Genomic DNA, 15873 nt, shown 5'->3' with positions numbered 1-15873 from the left:
TGCGTGGCAGCGGTGTGGGCAAAGATGACAACTACCCTACGGAGGCAACTTGAAAGACTTTGCGACCTGGTTCAGCCCCCGATGGGACAGTCGGTCCACGGGAGCCAGAGCTATATGTCAAGCGTGGCCAGTATGACGGAGTCCAGATATTCCACTACGGTTCTCGGGGATCTTCTGCGTGCTGAAGTCTCTGGATCTATTGCCTTCTTGACACTCAACACCCCAACTTGATCCAGTTTTACAGCTCCTTCATCACTTCCTCGACAGCTCTCGCCGCCATCCTCTTCCTCTGCTCCTCTCCCATCCCTTCTCCCGCCTCTCTCACAGCCTGCAGTTTTCTCATCATCTTTTCCACCTTGGCAATATCCTCATCATCCAGGTCCTCGAAACCTCCTCTAGCGGCGGCTTCTTCTTCTGAAGTCTTGTCCTTCTTGTCAGCCTCTTTGCTCGATCCCGAGGGCTCTTCAATGTCCTGCCCGGCCTCCCAGATGGCACGACGAAGCCCTTCAAAGTCGGACCTGTCGAATCCGAAACCCATCTTTTGCGGGTCCAGTTCGTCGTCGTGATCATCATCGTGGGCTTTGGCGGAACTTGTCTCAAAGTCTCCAAAGTCGGAGTCTGATAGTGGCACTTCGAGCTGAGACCAGTCATTTGCCTCGAGTGCCTCCTTGACACGTGCGATGCCTGTCTTTTCTGTCTCATCTGTCAGTGACGCCCTTGGTGGGATGAGTGAGAACATACCTCCAAACTCATTGCGACCTGTATCACCCTTGCCGCCGACAGATACAAACTCCAATCCAGCCTCGGCGCAAATCTCGTCCCAATCCTCCTCACTTCCATCGCCTCCTACGCCAACAGCCAAACCGACACCATCCCAGTCCCATCCTCCCAGTCCCTGTTTAAGCACCTTGCCAACATGCTCAATAAGGCTCCGCCCGGGATGCTCCTTTGCCGTAGAGACGGGGCCGGCGGTAAAGATGACCACGACACCTCCTAGGACGGCGAGGACTTCAACGGCTTCGGGGGAGAGGAAGGAAGAGGACCATTCAGAGGGTGAAGAGATGAGGTCGAGCCAGATGGGGACTGTGGTGGTGTAGTAGGGTGTTTTGAGGTGGAGGGAATGTGTTGTTCCCGCGAGTGAGAGTGAGGGATCTGCTGGTGGTGAAGGGGATGACCCAGTGAGGTCTATATAGTATCAGTCTCTGCTGTACAATTTGTGTGTGAGAATGTTTAACTACCCTTCACTCACTGGGTAGTAAGTGAAGACCTAGTGGGTGAAGATGTATCCTGGGCAACTCGGATATACAAGGACAACTCACCTTTAACCACACTCGACAGAATAGCCGTCTCACCCTCCAGCGCCACAGCCAGAATCCTCCTCGACGCAGAGCTCATCTCTTCCTCTGCCATTGTTGCCTTTGGTTCTCTAGTGTTTTGTCCTAAGAAAGAGTAGTTGAGTTGAAGGGATGGTTTACAGGTTCGTAATGAGTGAGTGATGGTGGGGGTGGAGGGTCCATGATAAGATAAGCAATTGGCAATGCTTGGTAAGTCACCTACCCTGCAGCAACGAGGGTAAGCGGTTTTAGAAAAGCTTGACCTTCAGAATAAGGAAACTAAGAGGTCGTAAATAATGATAATAATTACATTCTTATTTCATAGAGATATTTCTCTATTTTTCTTATATCATTTAGATAAAAATCTTCTCTTTCCATGCTTGTAATTAGAGCGGGTTAACTTACAGTCTCTCTTATATTTCCTCCCGACTGGATGAACAGGCATTGATTGATAGGTGTCAGTTGAAGTAGAATAGATGGTGTAGATCCTTAATAATTGATGATGATATGACATCAGAGTGAGCTTATTGTAACATAATCATGCTAAATAACTCCTTGCCCAAATCAACTTCTTTCCATATCATAACACATCGCCTTGCATCCATTCTCCCCGACCAACTAAAGTCTACACCCTAGCTTCAGTGGTGTTACGGTTGTGTTGGGTTGCTTTGAACCCCCCGGGCCTCGAGCAATCATCCATTCTCTCAAGATCAAACTTTGTACGCCAACGCTTCAACAAAGGAGTGGTGATCAAACAATGCGCCAAAACAATTGACAAAAGGAAACTCATTTCGTCAGCTCCTGATGCTGCAGGATGAGTTGCAGGTGCTGTCCACGTCGCCTCCCCAACCAAACGTCCTCTGCACAACCTCCAGTCCTGCCCTCACGCCTCTGGCAAAGTCATCTGCCCCTGGCGCGTGATAGGCCTCGTCGATATCGTCCTGGCTCAGTCTTCCCTGGCGTCGTGCCAGTACCGCCTGCTCTATCGGACGGCGCCACAGACGGTACCATCGATCCTCACTCATACACGCGTATCGCAGCGTGCCCTGCCTGTCGGGTTGGCTCATGGGCCACTCGACGTAAACCGTCTCAAACCACTTTGTCCTGCTCGCAAGCCAAGGCCACGAAAAGAGCCAAAGGAAGGTGAAGTAAAAAGCCAGCGAGACCCACCGCGTTAGGCGCCAGCGGTTGGTACGGCAGTCGTTGTACAGCTCAACGCGCGCATGTGTTGTCGGGAACGTAATGTTAAGCTGACCTCGGTAGTTTGTGGCCCTCACCAGGTTGTTGAGCTTGGATCCCACGAGGGCAAAGTCCCAGCCTGTGATGCGGCGTTCCAGGACAAAGGCCTTGAGGCCCGCCTTGCTGTTGCAATAACGCTCGCACCACTCAGAAACGCCGGGTGTACCATCCTCAGGTGGTCCACTGCCTCCAAAACCCGGCGCCCTAGTCGTCATGACAGTTCCGCGACGGACCTTGTCAAAGTTATTGACAGCCAGCAATCTCTCCCAGGAGCGTCGGGTAGCCATCTCCTCGTACAGCAGGGGCGTCAAGTCGATGTGAAAGTCAAAGTCGACTACGCTCTTGTCCTCTCGCTCCTTGCCCGACTTCTTCGACTCCCGATGCAGTCCTTGAATGCGAACATATGGTCGAGGAGGCTCCTTTGCTAGGTCTTTGATGTGCTGCTCCAGAAAAGTCGGGTCCGTGTCAAGGCGCTTGTCGAGGTAGTAGACGGTTCTGTGATCCGAGTCTTCACTAAAAGGTTCCAGTCCGAGGCTGGACCCAACAAAGTCGAACGGATTGGGGTAAGGACCCTCGTTGTCGACGACGGTGTAGCTCGGAGGGGGGTCATCGTCGTGGTCCTGGGCGAGGTCATGGTAGGTTCCTTCAGGGTGGTCTCGATACGGCGCAGCGGCCTCCTCGTCGTCGGGATATCGACGAAGCGGCACCGTGGAGCTTGTCGTCTGCCCCGACACCACGCTAGAAGCCTCGCCCGTCGGCGGGGGCGTCTGCGTGGCTCCCACGCCGTCGGGATGGTCGCCCATGTCGAATACCAGAGCTGGTGTACAAAAGCTCGGCGAGGTTGTCTAGTGGGAGTGGGATGGTGCAAGGGAGAGAAGAGGTTGTAGATGGACTGACTGATGGATGTGGCTATTGAGCACGTGCACAAGCTCGCCACTACGAAGGGAAGGTAAAGATGCAGCTGAAAGGCGTGACCTCGACACCGCCTGTTCGCCAGTAAGCAGCCAGATGACGAGAAGAGGAGACAAAGAGCGTGAAAAGAGGCCAGGTTCTTGTTTAAATCAAGAGAAAAAGTTTGTTGACACGATCGTCAATGACAACGAATCGTTCATATGGTGACGAAGCCCTAGCGAGTTACGTACTCTGGCTCCTGTTTCTGCCTGAGCGCCTCGGCGTCTGTCCTCATTCCAATCAGGTTACGTGGCTGTTGCCGCGGGAAAGCCCATAGAAAGGCAGCGCTTACAATGGCCTGCCTAATAACCACCGCCTCACGAACGAAGCAACCCTGAGAGCATCACATTCTAGAGGCAGATATTGTCTGATTCTCAGCCAGTTCATGCAAGCACCCATACCCTTCAAGGTCGACATGCCGAATTGCGGAGGTCGTGGTTAACCTTACTCCGCTTCGGCCCCACCTCCACATTCACGGTCCGCCCCGAGCTCGGAGCATCAACTCAACACCAAAACGCCATAGAATGAATCAACGTGAAATAGCTCTAGTAAATAATAACTACTGTCTATTACTTACTTATCCAAGACCTAGGTGGTATCCTCTATAACCACGCCGTCCTGTCGCTTGTAATTGTTCAATAAAAAGGAATCCAGTTGCAATGAACACGAACCCCCCACCGGCTCTGCAATGCATGCATACATCGTACACGAAGCCTCCCTTTTTCTTTCATTTCAGCTCACACTTGGCACTTTTCTTCTTCCATCTTCTTCTGCCTCCTCTCCTATGAGTCCACGTCGATTAGACGTCCGGCATCCCACTTCTTTTTGGCTGCCTTGATGAGCACTTCCAACTCGCCGCTCATCTCACACATGCTTCGGAATGTGCCATCCTCCCTGTTGATCAACTCCCAAGGATGGGCGTACTCCACTACTTGGCCCTTGTCCAACACAAGGACCTTGTCGTAATCCACAATCGTTGCCAATCGGTGAGCGATTGTAATTACCGTGCCCGTGAGCTCTCGAATGGTCTCCTGGATCTTCGAGTCTGTCGCGTAGTCGATGGATGCTGTCGCCTCGTCCATCACCAGCACTGTAGGGGCCTTGAGCATTGCTCTTGCCAGACACAAGAGTTGTCGCTGTCCTTGCGACAAGTTGGATCCTGACTCTGTCACGGGTGATTCAAGATCCAAAAAGATGTTCTTGTTGGTCTTGGCCACAGGCGAACTTGGTGAGTTGGGGGTCTGTGTCGGAGTTGGCGGCACCGTTCTAGGCTCGTCGGGTCCGATGAGTTGCACCCGCCGGAGTGCGTCAAAGATCTCCTTGTCCTCGTACATCTTGAACGGATCCAGGTTGCTTCGGATCGTTCCGTGGAACAGTGTCGGGTCCTGTGGCACAATCGTGATATTCTCTCGCAGATCCTGGAGACCAATGTTGCCAATCTCCAGTCCGTCGATGAGAATCTTGCCCTTGTCCGCCTCTAGCGCTCGGAAGAGGGCCAGCGCCAGAGAACTCTTGCCCGCACCTGTCCTTCCGACGATGCCCACCTTTTCCCGGGGCTCAATCTTGAGCGTGATATCTCGAAGCACCGGGTCGAGCTCCTTGCGGTAACTCGTTGTGTAGTTCACAAACTCGACAGATCCGCTCTGAGGCCAGTTCTTGGGTGGTCGGTTGTCCTCAATAACCGCGTCGGCCTCTTGCTCCACATCCAGGTATTCCTTGATACGTTCCATCGAGTTCATGTTCTGTTCGTTAACAGCATACAGTCGCACCAACCACAGGACGCTTTCAGTGAAGCTCAATGCGTAGCTCAGGGAAATACCAGCCGCACCAGCGTCGACCTGACCGAGGCTGAGAATGATGAAGACGCCTGCAAAGAAGGCTACCAAATCACCAATCACGTCTGCCCGGAAAGCCAGCCACCTATTGCAGGCCCACAGGTAGATGAAGGGTCGGGTCTGCGTGTTGACCTTTTCCAAGTTGTCCCTGATGAAGCGGCGCTCGTCGCCGTAGGCACGGATTGTTGTCATGCCGCTCAGAGTCTCGCCAAATTGCTGGTAGAGAGGGCTGCGCTGGACTGATTCGAGACGCTTCAAGTCGCGGGATGCTCGCAGGTAAAACGCGGCCACGAGATAGAAGAGAAGAGCGATGAAGACTGCGGCAACCAGGAACATGGGCGTGATGGATGCAATCAGACCGACTGTCACAACGAGCGAGATGCTGCAGCTGATGACACCAATCGCCACAGGCGCAATCTCTTGATCAACTGCTTCCAGATCCTTGCTGAAGCGGTTCATCAACTGTCCCAGCGGCGTGACATCAAAGAACTTGAACCTAGCTCGCGTCACTGATCCTACCAGGCGGCGATGAATACGACCAGACGCCGTCAGAGAACCCAGGAATACCCAGAGATCCCTAATCAAAGCCGCAATTGCGCCTGCAGCTCCAATAGCTGCGAGCACGGAAAGGTAGTACATGACATTAACAGGCTTTTCCGGAGCCATGCTCTGTCCAGCAAACTGGTCATGCGAGCTGCCCAGTCGAACCACGTTGGCAAATGACGTAGTCGAGAAGGTCGAGGTAGTGTGCGAGTTGGACTGGAGGCTCCAAGCCATCTGCTGCTCTGACGAGTTTCCTTGTGTTTCTGTATCCGGAACGTATTGGTTCGCCCACTCTCGAACCCAAAAGTTTGTTGCGACTCCCGAAAGCTGCTGCGTAGTAAAGACGAACAAGGCGACGATCCAGAACCACCAGGCTCCCATGGACTGGAGGTAGTACTTGATGACGGGCCACTTGACGGATCCAGTGGCCTTGGTCTCTTCCATGGCGTCCTTCGGCTTCTTCTTCTCGTCCTTCTTAGAGCTGTCCACGCCGTCGAGAGCATCGCCCTGTCCATTGACCATGGTATCGTTATCGCCAACGCTTGATGGCACACGAGACGGGATCCGTGATGGGTTGGCTGAACCGGGACGCGACTTCTGGATCTCCTCGCCAAGCTTGCCCGAGGCGATAACATCCTTGGAAGATCCCTGGATGTCAACTCGGCCGTTCTCCAGCAGCACGACGTAGTCGGATGAAGGAACGCAGAGGGTGGTGTTGTGAGTGACGAGAATGCAAGTACGGTTCTTCATGAGCGGGCCCCTGATGCAGTTGCTAAAGATCCACTGTGCGGTATGAGAGTCGACAGCACTGAGGCAGTCATCGAGGAGCAGGTGAGCCGAGTTGGAATAGAGCGCGCGAGCAAGGGAAATACGTTGCTTCTGTCCACCCGAGAGCGTGATACCCTTTTCTCCAACCAGAGTTTCGTCGCCATTGTCCAGAATCTGAAGGTCCCGTTCAAGCGCACAGGCGACAATAACGTTTCGGTACCGTTGCTCGTCGTAGGGCGTCGCGAAGAGAATGTTGTCCCGGATGTTTGCGTTAACCAGCCACGCAGACTGCGCGACGTAAGCAATCGTGTTGGCAAGGCCAGTCTCGGGGTCTGTAGGAACGTCCTCACGGCTGCGTCCACCGGGGCAGTAGACGCTGCCCTCCATCATCGTCATTTCACCCAGAAGAGCCATCAACAGCGACGTCTTTCCAGATCCAGTTGGTCCCGCAATGATATTCAGCTTGCCGAGTTGGAAGTCAATGTTCAGATCCATGAGACGGAAAGCACGGGAGCCGTCCTCGGCAACGGTATCTTTACCGCCCCAGATGAAGGTCGCGTTACTGAAACCGATACGTCTGACACCATCTTCGTCAACGTTGTCCAGACCGAGTTGAATGTACTTGTCCGTCTCTTCCTCCTTGAGGAAGTCTTCAACACGCTCAATAGAAACCTTGGTTTCTTGAACATGGGCGAACATATCACCAAACTGATCAAGAGGGACACGGAGCAGCATGAACAGTGAGATGGCCGTGAAGGCGACTGAAGGTCGAAGATCCTTGCCCTCAAAGTGAGTGTAGACGAGGAAGGAGAAGAAGGTGATGAGAACAGGGACCGAGTTCCAGATGGCAACAGCGAGAGCCCAGACCATGAACCTCGAACGCAAAGCCTTGAGCTCGACTTGACGCTTCTCGTCAATAATGCGACCGAAGCGCTCCTCCCAGGCGAAATATTTGATGATGCGGATGTTCTGCAGGACCTCGTTGGTGACGTTGATACGCTTGTCAGTCGCAGCGAGGATCCTCTTTGAGGTGATGGTGAAACCTCTGGCAAGACCATAGTTGACGGGCAGAAGGAAGATCATGACGATGATACCAGGAATGGCACTCAGACCCATGACCCTCCAGAGAAGAACGATGGCCACAATCAGCTGCGTGGGCGCAGAGGCGCAAAGGAAGTGCAGGTAAGCCGTGACCTCGGAAATCTTTACACTGTCGACCGACATGAGGTTGATAATGGTACCCAAGTTCGCCTGCTCGTCCGCGCTGGGATCCTTCTTATCATCCTTGATGCTACCGTTGGCGGACTCGGCATCGTCGGGTGTGGCCTTCTTATCGTCCTTCTTCATGCTCAGAGCTCGCTTGATCTTGCTAATAGCACCATTCTGGGGCTCATCTTTCTTGGTAGACTTGTCAGAATCAAGCAAAACCTTGTCCTTGCCCGAAGCGGCCTTGCGACGGAGGGCCTTTGCATAGATGTCAGCAATAATGATCGCCTTGACTCGAATGCAAATCTTTCGGCCAATCCACAGCGCGGCGTTGTCGGCGTAAGAGCGCACGAGATCTAGGACAGGAAGTCCGATGACCATAAGCCAAAGAACATTTCTTGGCCTTCCTTGGTCATCTTCAACGTATTGGAGAATCTCCTTTAGGAGCAAAGTGGGCGCAAAGGTGAAAATACCAGCCACGACAGCCAGGAAGCACTGGGTTAAGAGCAAGCTCTTGAAGTATTTGAGCAAGTGAATCGCCAGTGAGCCCGTCTGCTTCATTGCGCGGTAGTCGGCCACAACAGCGGCAGCCTTGTCCTTGGGCAGCAGGTTCCAGACATGCTCCATCTCCATAGGAGCCTGCCAGCCCTTCCAGACGATCGCATCAACCCAGCCAAAGACGGCAAGGGAGAACAAACTGGCGAGCGGCTCGCGCGAGGGCTCGATACCGTCCTCCCATTCCATTAGAACCGTCTTGTTGCCCTTCCTAGTGGTCATTGCCATGCTGAAAAGCAGGGAAATGAGCGCAAACTCGATAATGAACACAGCGCGGACGAGCTGTGTAAGGTCTCTGATGACGCTAGAGCGGAATACAAAGAGGAAGAACAGCCAATTGGCGCCATAGAGGAAGGCAGTGTGGTTCCAGAGATGCGGGATTCGCCATTTCGTGTTACCGAAAAATAGGCGCAGGGTCGTGAGGATCAGGATGTAGGACCAATTGATGAGACCAGCAACAGCGACGATTTGGCCGTTGTGCTTGGAGTCGATGTGATAAACCAGCTTGATGGCATTGAGAACGACTAGGCAGGCGACAGCCAGCTCTTCGATAACTTGCGAAAGGCGCTGACCATGCGGGCTGTCGGCCTGGACAATAGAGCCGCGGGTAGTGGTCTTGACCAGGGCGAGGCGACCCCCGTTAATCTCGAGTGCTTCGTCATCGTCGTCGGTGTCGTCATTGAATAGGTCGCGCTCGGGAGGTAGATCGGTGTGACTATGGCGGCGGTCCTCGCTAGAAAGTTGGCTATACCTGACTTTGGAGGCGGACCGCGAGGTGAGGATGCGGGATATGCTTAGCCAAGAGAGGCGCGCAACGGACAAGACGAGGGCGATCAGAGGGAATAGAATCTGAAGGTAGCTACAGCGCGGCAATCGAGTCAGCCAACCATGGAAACGCGCGGGAGTGGAAACAAGCGGGGGTGAGACAGAACATACTCGTGCTGGAAACGCAGGCTGAAGTCGCCCTTTTGGGGATTCCATATGGGCCCGTCATACTGGGCGAATCCCATGGTGTCGTTGAGATGGAGCGTCTGTCAAGCTCACCTCGAAGCTTGGGGTGAGAGACAGGCGCGAAAGCCGAAAGGAGGAGCGGGTTTCGAGGTGGAATCGCGACAATTGGGGTGGCAAGTTTTTGGAAGAATTGCTTCCGTCGACGATGGGATGGGCTGGCGCGGGTACGGATGGGAATTTCGTCAAGGCGGTTGCAGGCGCGGGACCAGCAACAGCTGCGGCTGTGGCTGCGGCCTCGGAGGTCTTCTCGAGTAGTCCCTTGCTGGGGTCTCCGCCGGGTTGAGGAACCAGGGTCGAGTCTTGGGAGTCTCCAGTATCAGTTCACTTGCCACTCAGAAGCAGCATTGGCCTGGGCGTGGCGTGACGTTTCTTTTTTGCTGCAGAACCCGGATGGAGAGGCCGTTCGCGGAGAGCTCTCGATAGATAGTGTGTATGTACGCGTGCGCCCCAAGTTTCGCAAGATCTGGATCTCTCGAGCAGCACAATGCGATGGGGATGGGGATGGGGATGACGGTCCAGATTTCCCGGGGTTCGGTCGTGTACACAGCTCAAGCTCTGCAGCCAAGTTAAGATATAGAAAAGAGAGAGACCAATGAACAAGGGAAGGAGAAGAAGAAGAACAACAGATCTGCCAATAAAGTTTTACGATTAGAGAGGAAGAGGGAGAGGAGTGAGCCAGGCTGCGAGTGGGTGGGAGGGGGAGTATTAAGAGGCGGGAAGAATGTACGGCCGTTGTAGAAGCTAAACAATGGATGTGGATGGATGGACCCAAGAACTGTTCTGTTGGGTGGTCGGTCAGTGATGACGGGACGGCGCCTTCCCTTGCTAACCAGGGAGCGAGCAGAGCACGTTAGCTGCCAGTAACGACGCTACGGAGTACAGTACCTTACGGAGTAATGAATCGTAGCCAGCTTCCAGGTGGGGCTTCCAAGCAACCATGGAGCACGCGAAACCTTCTCTAGCTCTGTTACTACCTCGAGGTCTGGGTTGTTCCATGTTCTGTTTTACGGCAGTCAGTCAGTCAGGCTGGCATCTGGAGCTTTGGGTTGCTAGCTCTGACTTGGAGATTGCCCTCTCGCTCTACCCGGTAAACAATGGAACCTGCGTCTGTCTATCCGGCGTGTTCCCTTCAAAACAACAGATGATGCGAAGGCGGAGCCCCCAGCTCGACTGTGAATGGGGCTGCGGGGACAAATCGAGGCCGTCAAACTCCGCTCCAATGAGGCGTTGTTCAAGATTCTAGCCTCGCAATTCTTCAGGACCATGTCGCACTGCAGCCTTCCATCCCATCCATCCAAGCAAGTCACTTGTTGTTTGACGGCAACCAAATCGAATCCTTGTTGCTCCAGCCAGGAGGGATTCCCCAATCACGGCGCGTCATCATGCTCACAGGAAAAGAACTGGCGGGACAAGGGTTCACTGGCTGAGATGCCGGGACATGCGAATCCATGAATGTCAAATTCTCGAATTGAACCGAACCGAGCTCCTGGAAAAAAAGACCATCGGCTTTTTGTTAGCGCACGTTGAGATGAATACCTAACCCAACTATGACAGCACGGCCTGATCAAAAGGTTACTCGTCACAATGAGTTTATCTGTAGATGACGTACCCCTCCCTCTTCAGAGAAGCACGGGACAAGAAAGCAAATTAGCTACCGTCCTTGTCTTGACTCGCAGTCCAGGGCGAGGCTTTCACGGCCGAGTCGAGGAAAAGAGGTCATGACGAGATGCCCCGAGGGCAGAGACAGAGCCAGAGAATGATAGCTGAGACAAACCGAGGGCACGAGAGCTCTACTCTGCAAGTTGAGGAACGTGGTTAGGACGGCAACATGAGCCACGAGGAATGCCATTCTCCCATGTCTAATTTCCACACACAGACGTTTTGGAGTCGGTAGACTCGGCGACCGGCCAGCTGGGATCGAGATCGGTCTCACCATGTCTTGTTCGTCTGGTGTTGTCTTCTTGGCAGATGTTATTCATTCTTCTGCCGAGGCGGCGCCCTTTTTCTAGTGCCCCCCTTGTGTCTTCTCTTTTCTCTTATCCCTCGTGTCAAGAACTCGGCCGTGACTAGCAGGCCCGTCGCGAATGTTGTTCTTGATAAGCTAAACAACAAAGGTCATTTTGCGCTCTGGCTCTTGACGGTAGATATGCTTTGGTCGTATTCGTTCAACACTAGCCTCAGAAAGGCGCCGGCATCCGAAATGGCAGGACAGGCACCATCGTCACAGGCCGGCTGTTGGGTTGGGTGCCACCACGAGGCTCTGCAGAAAATTCTCCTGGTACCACGGATATACAATGTCGAACCTCGGTCGATACACTAACTGCTGAGCCAATCCTCCTCGCCAAGGCGAGCTGGGCCAGTCTCTCGGTCACTCTGTTCAGACGTTCGATGGTACCATGAGCGTTCCAGTGTCACAAACTCCCAGCTGCCACCCTCGCGCTGAGAGGAATGAGGGGGGGGGTCACTCCCCACAGTCGAAACCCCACGATGGGATGCACTCAAGAACCGGACGATTGCTGCAGGCCATTAAGACCCGGTGAAAGGTCCCTTTTGTTGAAGCTGAGGATGAGCAGGGATTAAAACGTAGAGGAGGGTGAACATGCCGCTCCGTGGCCTGAGCGTAAGCACCTCTTGAGGCTCGCATCCAGCCTAACCGAAGAAGCAGCTTCGGAACTTGTGTCACAAGCTTTTCTGTTTGGCGACGGGTGGTGATGATGTGCAGCTCGCGCCTCACTCCAAGAAATGCGAGACTCTCTCCCAACCATATCCCAGCCTACAGCAGCGGCTCTTTCTTTTCTGCGCACATTTTCGAGTCACGCAGAATTCCTCAGTCTCTGACGTCAACCAGATTCTGCGTCAAACGTGAAAAGAAGGCCTTCTTTAGCTCCCAGCCACCTTTTTCTTCAACACCCGCCCTACCCATTGGACCGTTGTCGCCCGCCGTTGCCAGCAAGCTAACCTCCATTGATAAACAATGCCCTTTGTTTGTCACGTTACCAAGGGCTGTTTCTTGAGGGCCACCACTGCTGATCTTTCTCCGCCTGTTACCTAGATCTGTGCTACCTCTTTGTTGGTGATTCCGAACGTCAAGTTGGTCTTGCTTTCTGTTCAACACCTGGCCCCTGGCCAATGTCACCCTGCCTTTTCTCGTAATTGGTTCTCTTCGGGTATCTCTTCCGGCCCCTAGGAAGTGATCCCTAGTCGCTTTTCCTGAACCTGACATGCATTTACAAGCCGTTACTCACCGCCGGAGGGATAATGCTCCTCATGATCCCTCCAGCCTTGGGGCCTGTTTTATTCGCCAATTGGGTTTCTCGCCTGTCAGGATAAGAGTCATCGCGTTTGGCGGCGCTGACACCATCGATCCCGCGTTGCACTCCGGTTCACCCCTTGCTCCCTGTGTGGGTTGCATGCAGCTCCTCTTCCGCGTAACCGCCTCATGCCTGCATACATCACCTCGCTCAGAGAAGCTCGGCCAATTGATGCAACGCGCGCCGATTACTTTGCTCTTAATCACCCTTTGCTTGTGCTAATGGGGGTCGTCTCGTTGGCTCAGGGTAGCTCGTGTTGCTGCTTCTGGCTTTCCGACCTGGCCTCACTCATGCAGGACCCGTGGGACTTGGGGGCTTGCATCATGGGACGATACTCAAGAGGAGTTGCTTTTGACCAACATGATTGTGTTTGTTGCATTATCTGCCCCATGGGTATGCAGGTTACCCTCTCGAACTAATGCTCTTCACCTGCCTCTAGTTCCTATAGTACCGGGGGTCATTCTTTGATCAGTCGATGATACCATGTAGCTCTGAACTTGTCCAAGCCCCGTGGTCTAGCTCTATGATTACATATACAAGTTGCGGAGCAAAATCTAGGCTGAACATGGTTGCAGCACATGTTTGGTCGACCAACTTGGTTGGTGTTGGCGCCTTTGGTCCTACATCTTAATCCAGGAACAGAGGAACTAAGAGGAATCCTGACAAGCCATCGTTATATAAATTCGACATCCATCCCCATGATATATGCTAATCAAACAAATTGATATTCATTCTATTGCCAAACACCCATGCTATCATGAGTCTCATCTACCACATGTTTTTCACATGCCCTACCCTGTAGTCATGATAGCTGCAACAGCCCGTCATACTTGTCTGTCAAACACCAAATTCTAGACATGATACACAATGGTATGATGAGACTCGTACACATTGTAGCATTAAGTTTTGTCATTCATAGATCGTTCGAGTTAGGTACAATGGGCCTCCCTGTCCACCAACGCGTGGCCTTCGACATACATGGCCACCCCCTCCGAAAAAACCCATAATGACACAAGATATTTAGACATGTGTGGTTTTTAATCTTGACACGACATCCCTTGATCGCCGTCCCAATGCCATTTCCAATCCAAGTTGACCTCACTCTCCCGACTCCTCTGGCTCGTGGTGGTAAAAAGGAAACAAAAAACCATGTATAACTATTTTCTTTCTCTTCCTCTTTTCTGTTAATACACATTCGCCTGTCTGAAGCAGGCGCCAATGCCAAGGCTGAATCAATCGTGCCCTCCATTGGCTTCATAGTGGCTGAGATTAGCCCATAATCATGCCCTTCATGCCGGAAAGATCTCCCTCCTTGGCGGCGATTTCGAAGTAACCGTAGATGATACTGCAAACAGTTAGTGAGTGTGTCTTGATCTGTGTGTATTGATAAACTTACGTGACAGCAAGGAGAGTACCGGTACCGGAGCCCAGGGCGCCCATGAGGTCGCTGGAGACCGAGAGCGCACCAATGCAGGCACCGCCAAAGGCAGCGGCAGTGGGAATGATGCGCTTCAGCTCCTTGTACATGCTCTGGTCACGGTGACCAGCCATGACAAGACCCTGGTCCTTGAGCTGCTTGGCAACGTCGCGGGGGCTGGAGCCGGAAACCTCAATCCAGGTCTTGGAGAAGAGGGCGCAGGCACCGAGCATGTAGACAATGTAGGCGCTCATGTGGATGGGGTCGAGGAGAGCCTCCTTCAGGTTCTGAGGGGGAGACATGTAGTAGACAAGACCGGAAACGGCGTGGAGCTGCGAGGAACCGTCCTTGGCCTCCCAGACACCGAAGAGACGGACAAGGAGGTTCTCAGAGAAACGGGAGTAGAGCATCTGGCTGATAAGGAAGATGTTGGAAGAAAGAGCGGACTGCAGCATGATGGGCATGTTGGAGGTGTAGAACAGGCGGACGGGGTACGAGCCACGAGCACCACGCTGGCGGGAGGACTTGACGGGGATCTCGACGCGGAAGCCCTGGAGGTAGATGACAGCGGCGAAGACGGCAAGGGTGGCCAGGAGGTTCATGATGTTGGGGAGGTTCTGGCGGTAGAAAGCCTCCTGGAGAGCGCGCTGCTTGTTGGGCCAGGTCATGAGGAGGTGGAAGAGGGCAATAACGGCACCCTCAAACTCGGGACCACGGCCAGTGTTGATGGTGGTGGGAGAGAAAGCCTTCCACATGATGGACTCGCAGATGTTGGTGGCAATGAACAGCGAGATACCGCTGCCAAGACCATAACCCTTCTGGAGGAGCTCATCGAGGAGAATGACAATCATACCGGCGACGACCAGCTGGAGGATCAGGAGGAAGACGATACCGGCACCGAGGTCGGAAGGAGGACCGTAGAGACCGCTGAAGACGTAGACGGTGGCGGTACCGGCGGACAGGATGAAGGCAAGGAGCTTCTGGGCGGTCTGGTAGAGCTCGCGGTCCGACTTGAGGTCGAGGTTGACATCGATCATGTGGGTACCGGCGAGGAGCTGGAAGACCATGCCCGAGGAGATGATGGGGGTGATACCCAGTTCCATCAGGGTTCCACGGTTACTCGCAATGACCATTCGCAGCCAGTATAGAGGGTCCGAGTTGTCGGAGGACACGATGCCGTAAAGGGGCATCTGGCTCATGACCAGGAAGATGAGGAGCGTGAGGGCGGTCCACATCAGCTTCTGGTTGAAGGGGATCTTGGTCTCCGGCTGCTGAACCTCTGGGAGGAACGGCACGAACGGCTTGACCAGATCGAGGAAACGGACTGTGTCGCGAGAAAGGCAGGTTAGCTTGATTTCAATCTGCGCGATGCGAATCGCCAATTGCGCGCATCCTCAGCTGTCGCGCATGCTCGCCTGGCGAAGCTGGGAGCTCCGCGCAAAGGAGAGCCAGGAGAGGCAACTTACGGGAACTCATGGTGACGACGGCAGACGACAAAGAGGAAGGAGGAGAAGAATTGGATTAATTCATCCAAGGGAAGGAATAAAGAAAGAAAAGGAAGAGGAAGCCTAGCTTGCAGAGCCCAGGCGATTTGAAGGGTCGATGGGAGAATTAAAGGAGAGCTGGGGGGCGGAGGTTGGCGATCTGGCTTCAATGGCCAAAATGTAGATGTGTCCAATATTGGGAGTGGAGTGAGCACGTGA

At 53.6% G+C, this 15873-nt stretch overlaps 4 protein-coding genes across 4 annotated transcripts; all 4 read right to left on the bottom strand.

Moving 5' to 3' along the window:
- Positions 1 to 238: 238 nt before the first annotated feature.
- Positions 239 to 1410, bottom strand: NCS54_01005900 (Hypothetical protein; the record flags this gene model as incomplete). The annotated part of the gene is made up of 3 exons (XM_053155380.1): positions 239 to 693; positions 742 to 1185; positions 1320 to 1410. The coding sequence occupies 3 exons, from the start codon at positions 1408 to 1410 to the stop codon at positions 239 to 241; spliced, it is 990 nt and encodes a 329-aa protein (XP_053011355.1).
- A 718-nt stretch (positions 1411 to 2128) lies between these two features.
- NCS54_01005800 (Hypothetical protein) lies at positions 2129 to 3376 on the bottom strand (the record flags this gene model as incomplete). Its single annotated transcript, XM_053155379.1, has 1 exon — positions 2129 to 3376. The coding sequence occupies one exon, from the start codon at positions 3374 to 3376 to the stop codon at positions 2129 to 2131; it is 1248 nt and encodes a 415-aa protein (XP_053011354.1).
- A 930-nt stretch (positions 3377 to 4306) lies between these two features.
- Positions 4307 to 9441, bottom strand: NCS54_01005700 (Hypothetical protein; the record flags this gene model as incomplete). The annotated part of the gene is made up of 2 exons (XM_053155378.1): positions 4307 to 9290; positions 9368 to 9441. The coding sequence occupies 2 exons, from the start codon at positions 9439 to 9441 to the stop codon at positions 4307 to 4309; spliced, it is 5058 nt and encodes a 1685-aa protein (XP_053011353.1).
- A 4581-nt stretch (positions 9442 to 14022) lies between these two features.
- Positions 14023 to 15646, bottom strand: NCS54_01005600 (Hypothetical protein; the record flags this gene model as incomplete). Its single annotated transcript, XM_053155377.1, has 3 exons — positions 14023 to 14098; positions 14150 to 15494; positions 15637 to 15646. The coding sequence occupies 3 exons, from the start codon at positions 15644 to 15646 to the stop codon at positions 14023 to 14025; spliced, it is 1431 nt and encodes a 476-aa protein (XP_053011352.1).
- Between the last annotated feature and the right edge of the window lie 227 nt (positions 15647 to 15873).

Source organism: Fusarium falciforme, chromosome 8 (assembly GCF_026873545.1).
Source record: "Fusarium falciforme chromosome 8, complete sequence".
NCBI classification, from domain to species: domain Eukaryota; kingdom Fungi; phylum Ascomycota; class Sordariomycetes; order Hypocreales; family Nectriaceae; genus Fusarium; species Fusarium falciforme.
This window is presented reverse-complemented; position numbering and strand designations above follow the sequence as displayed.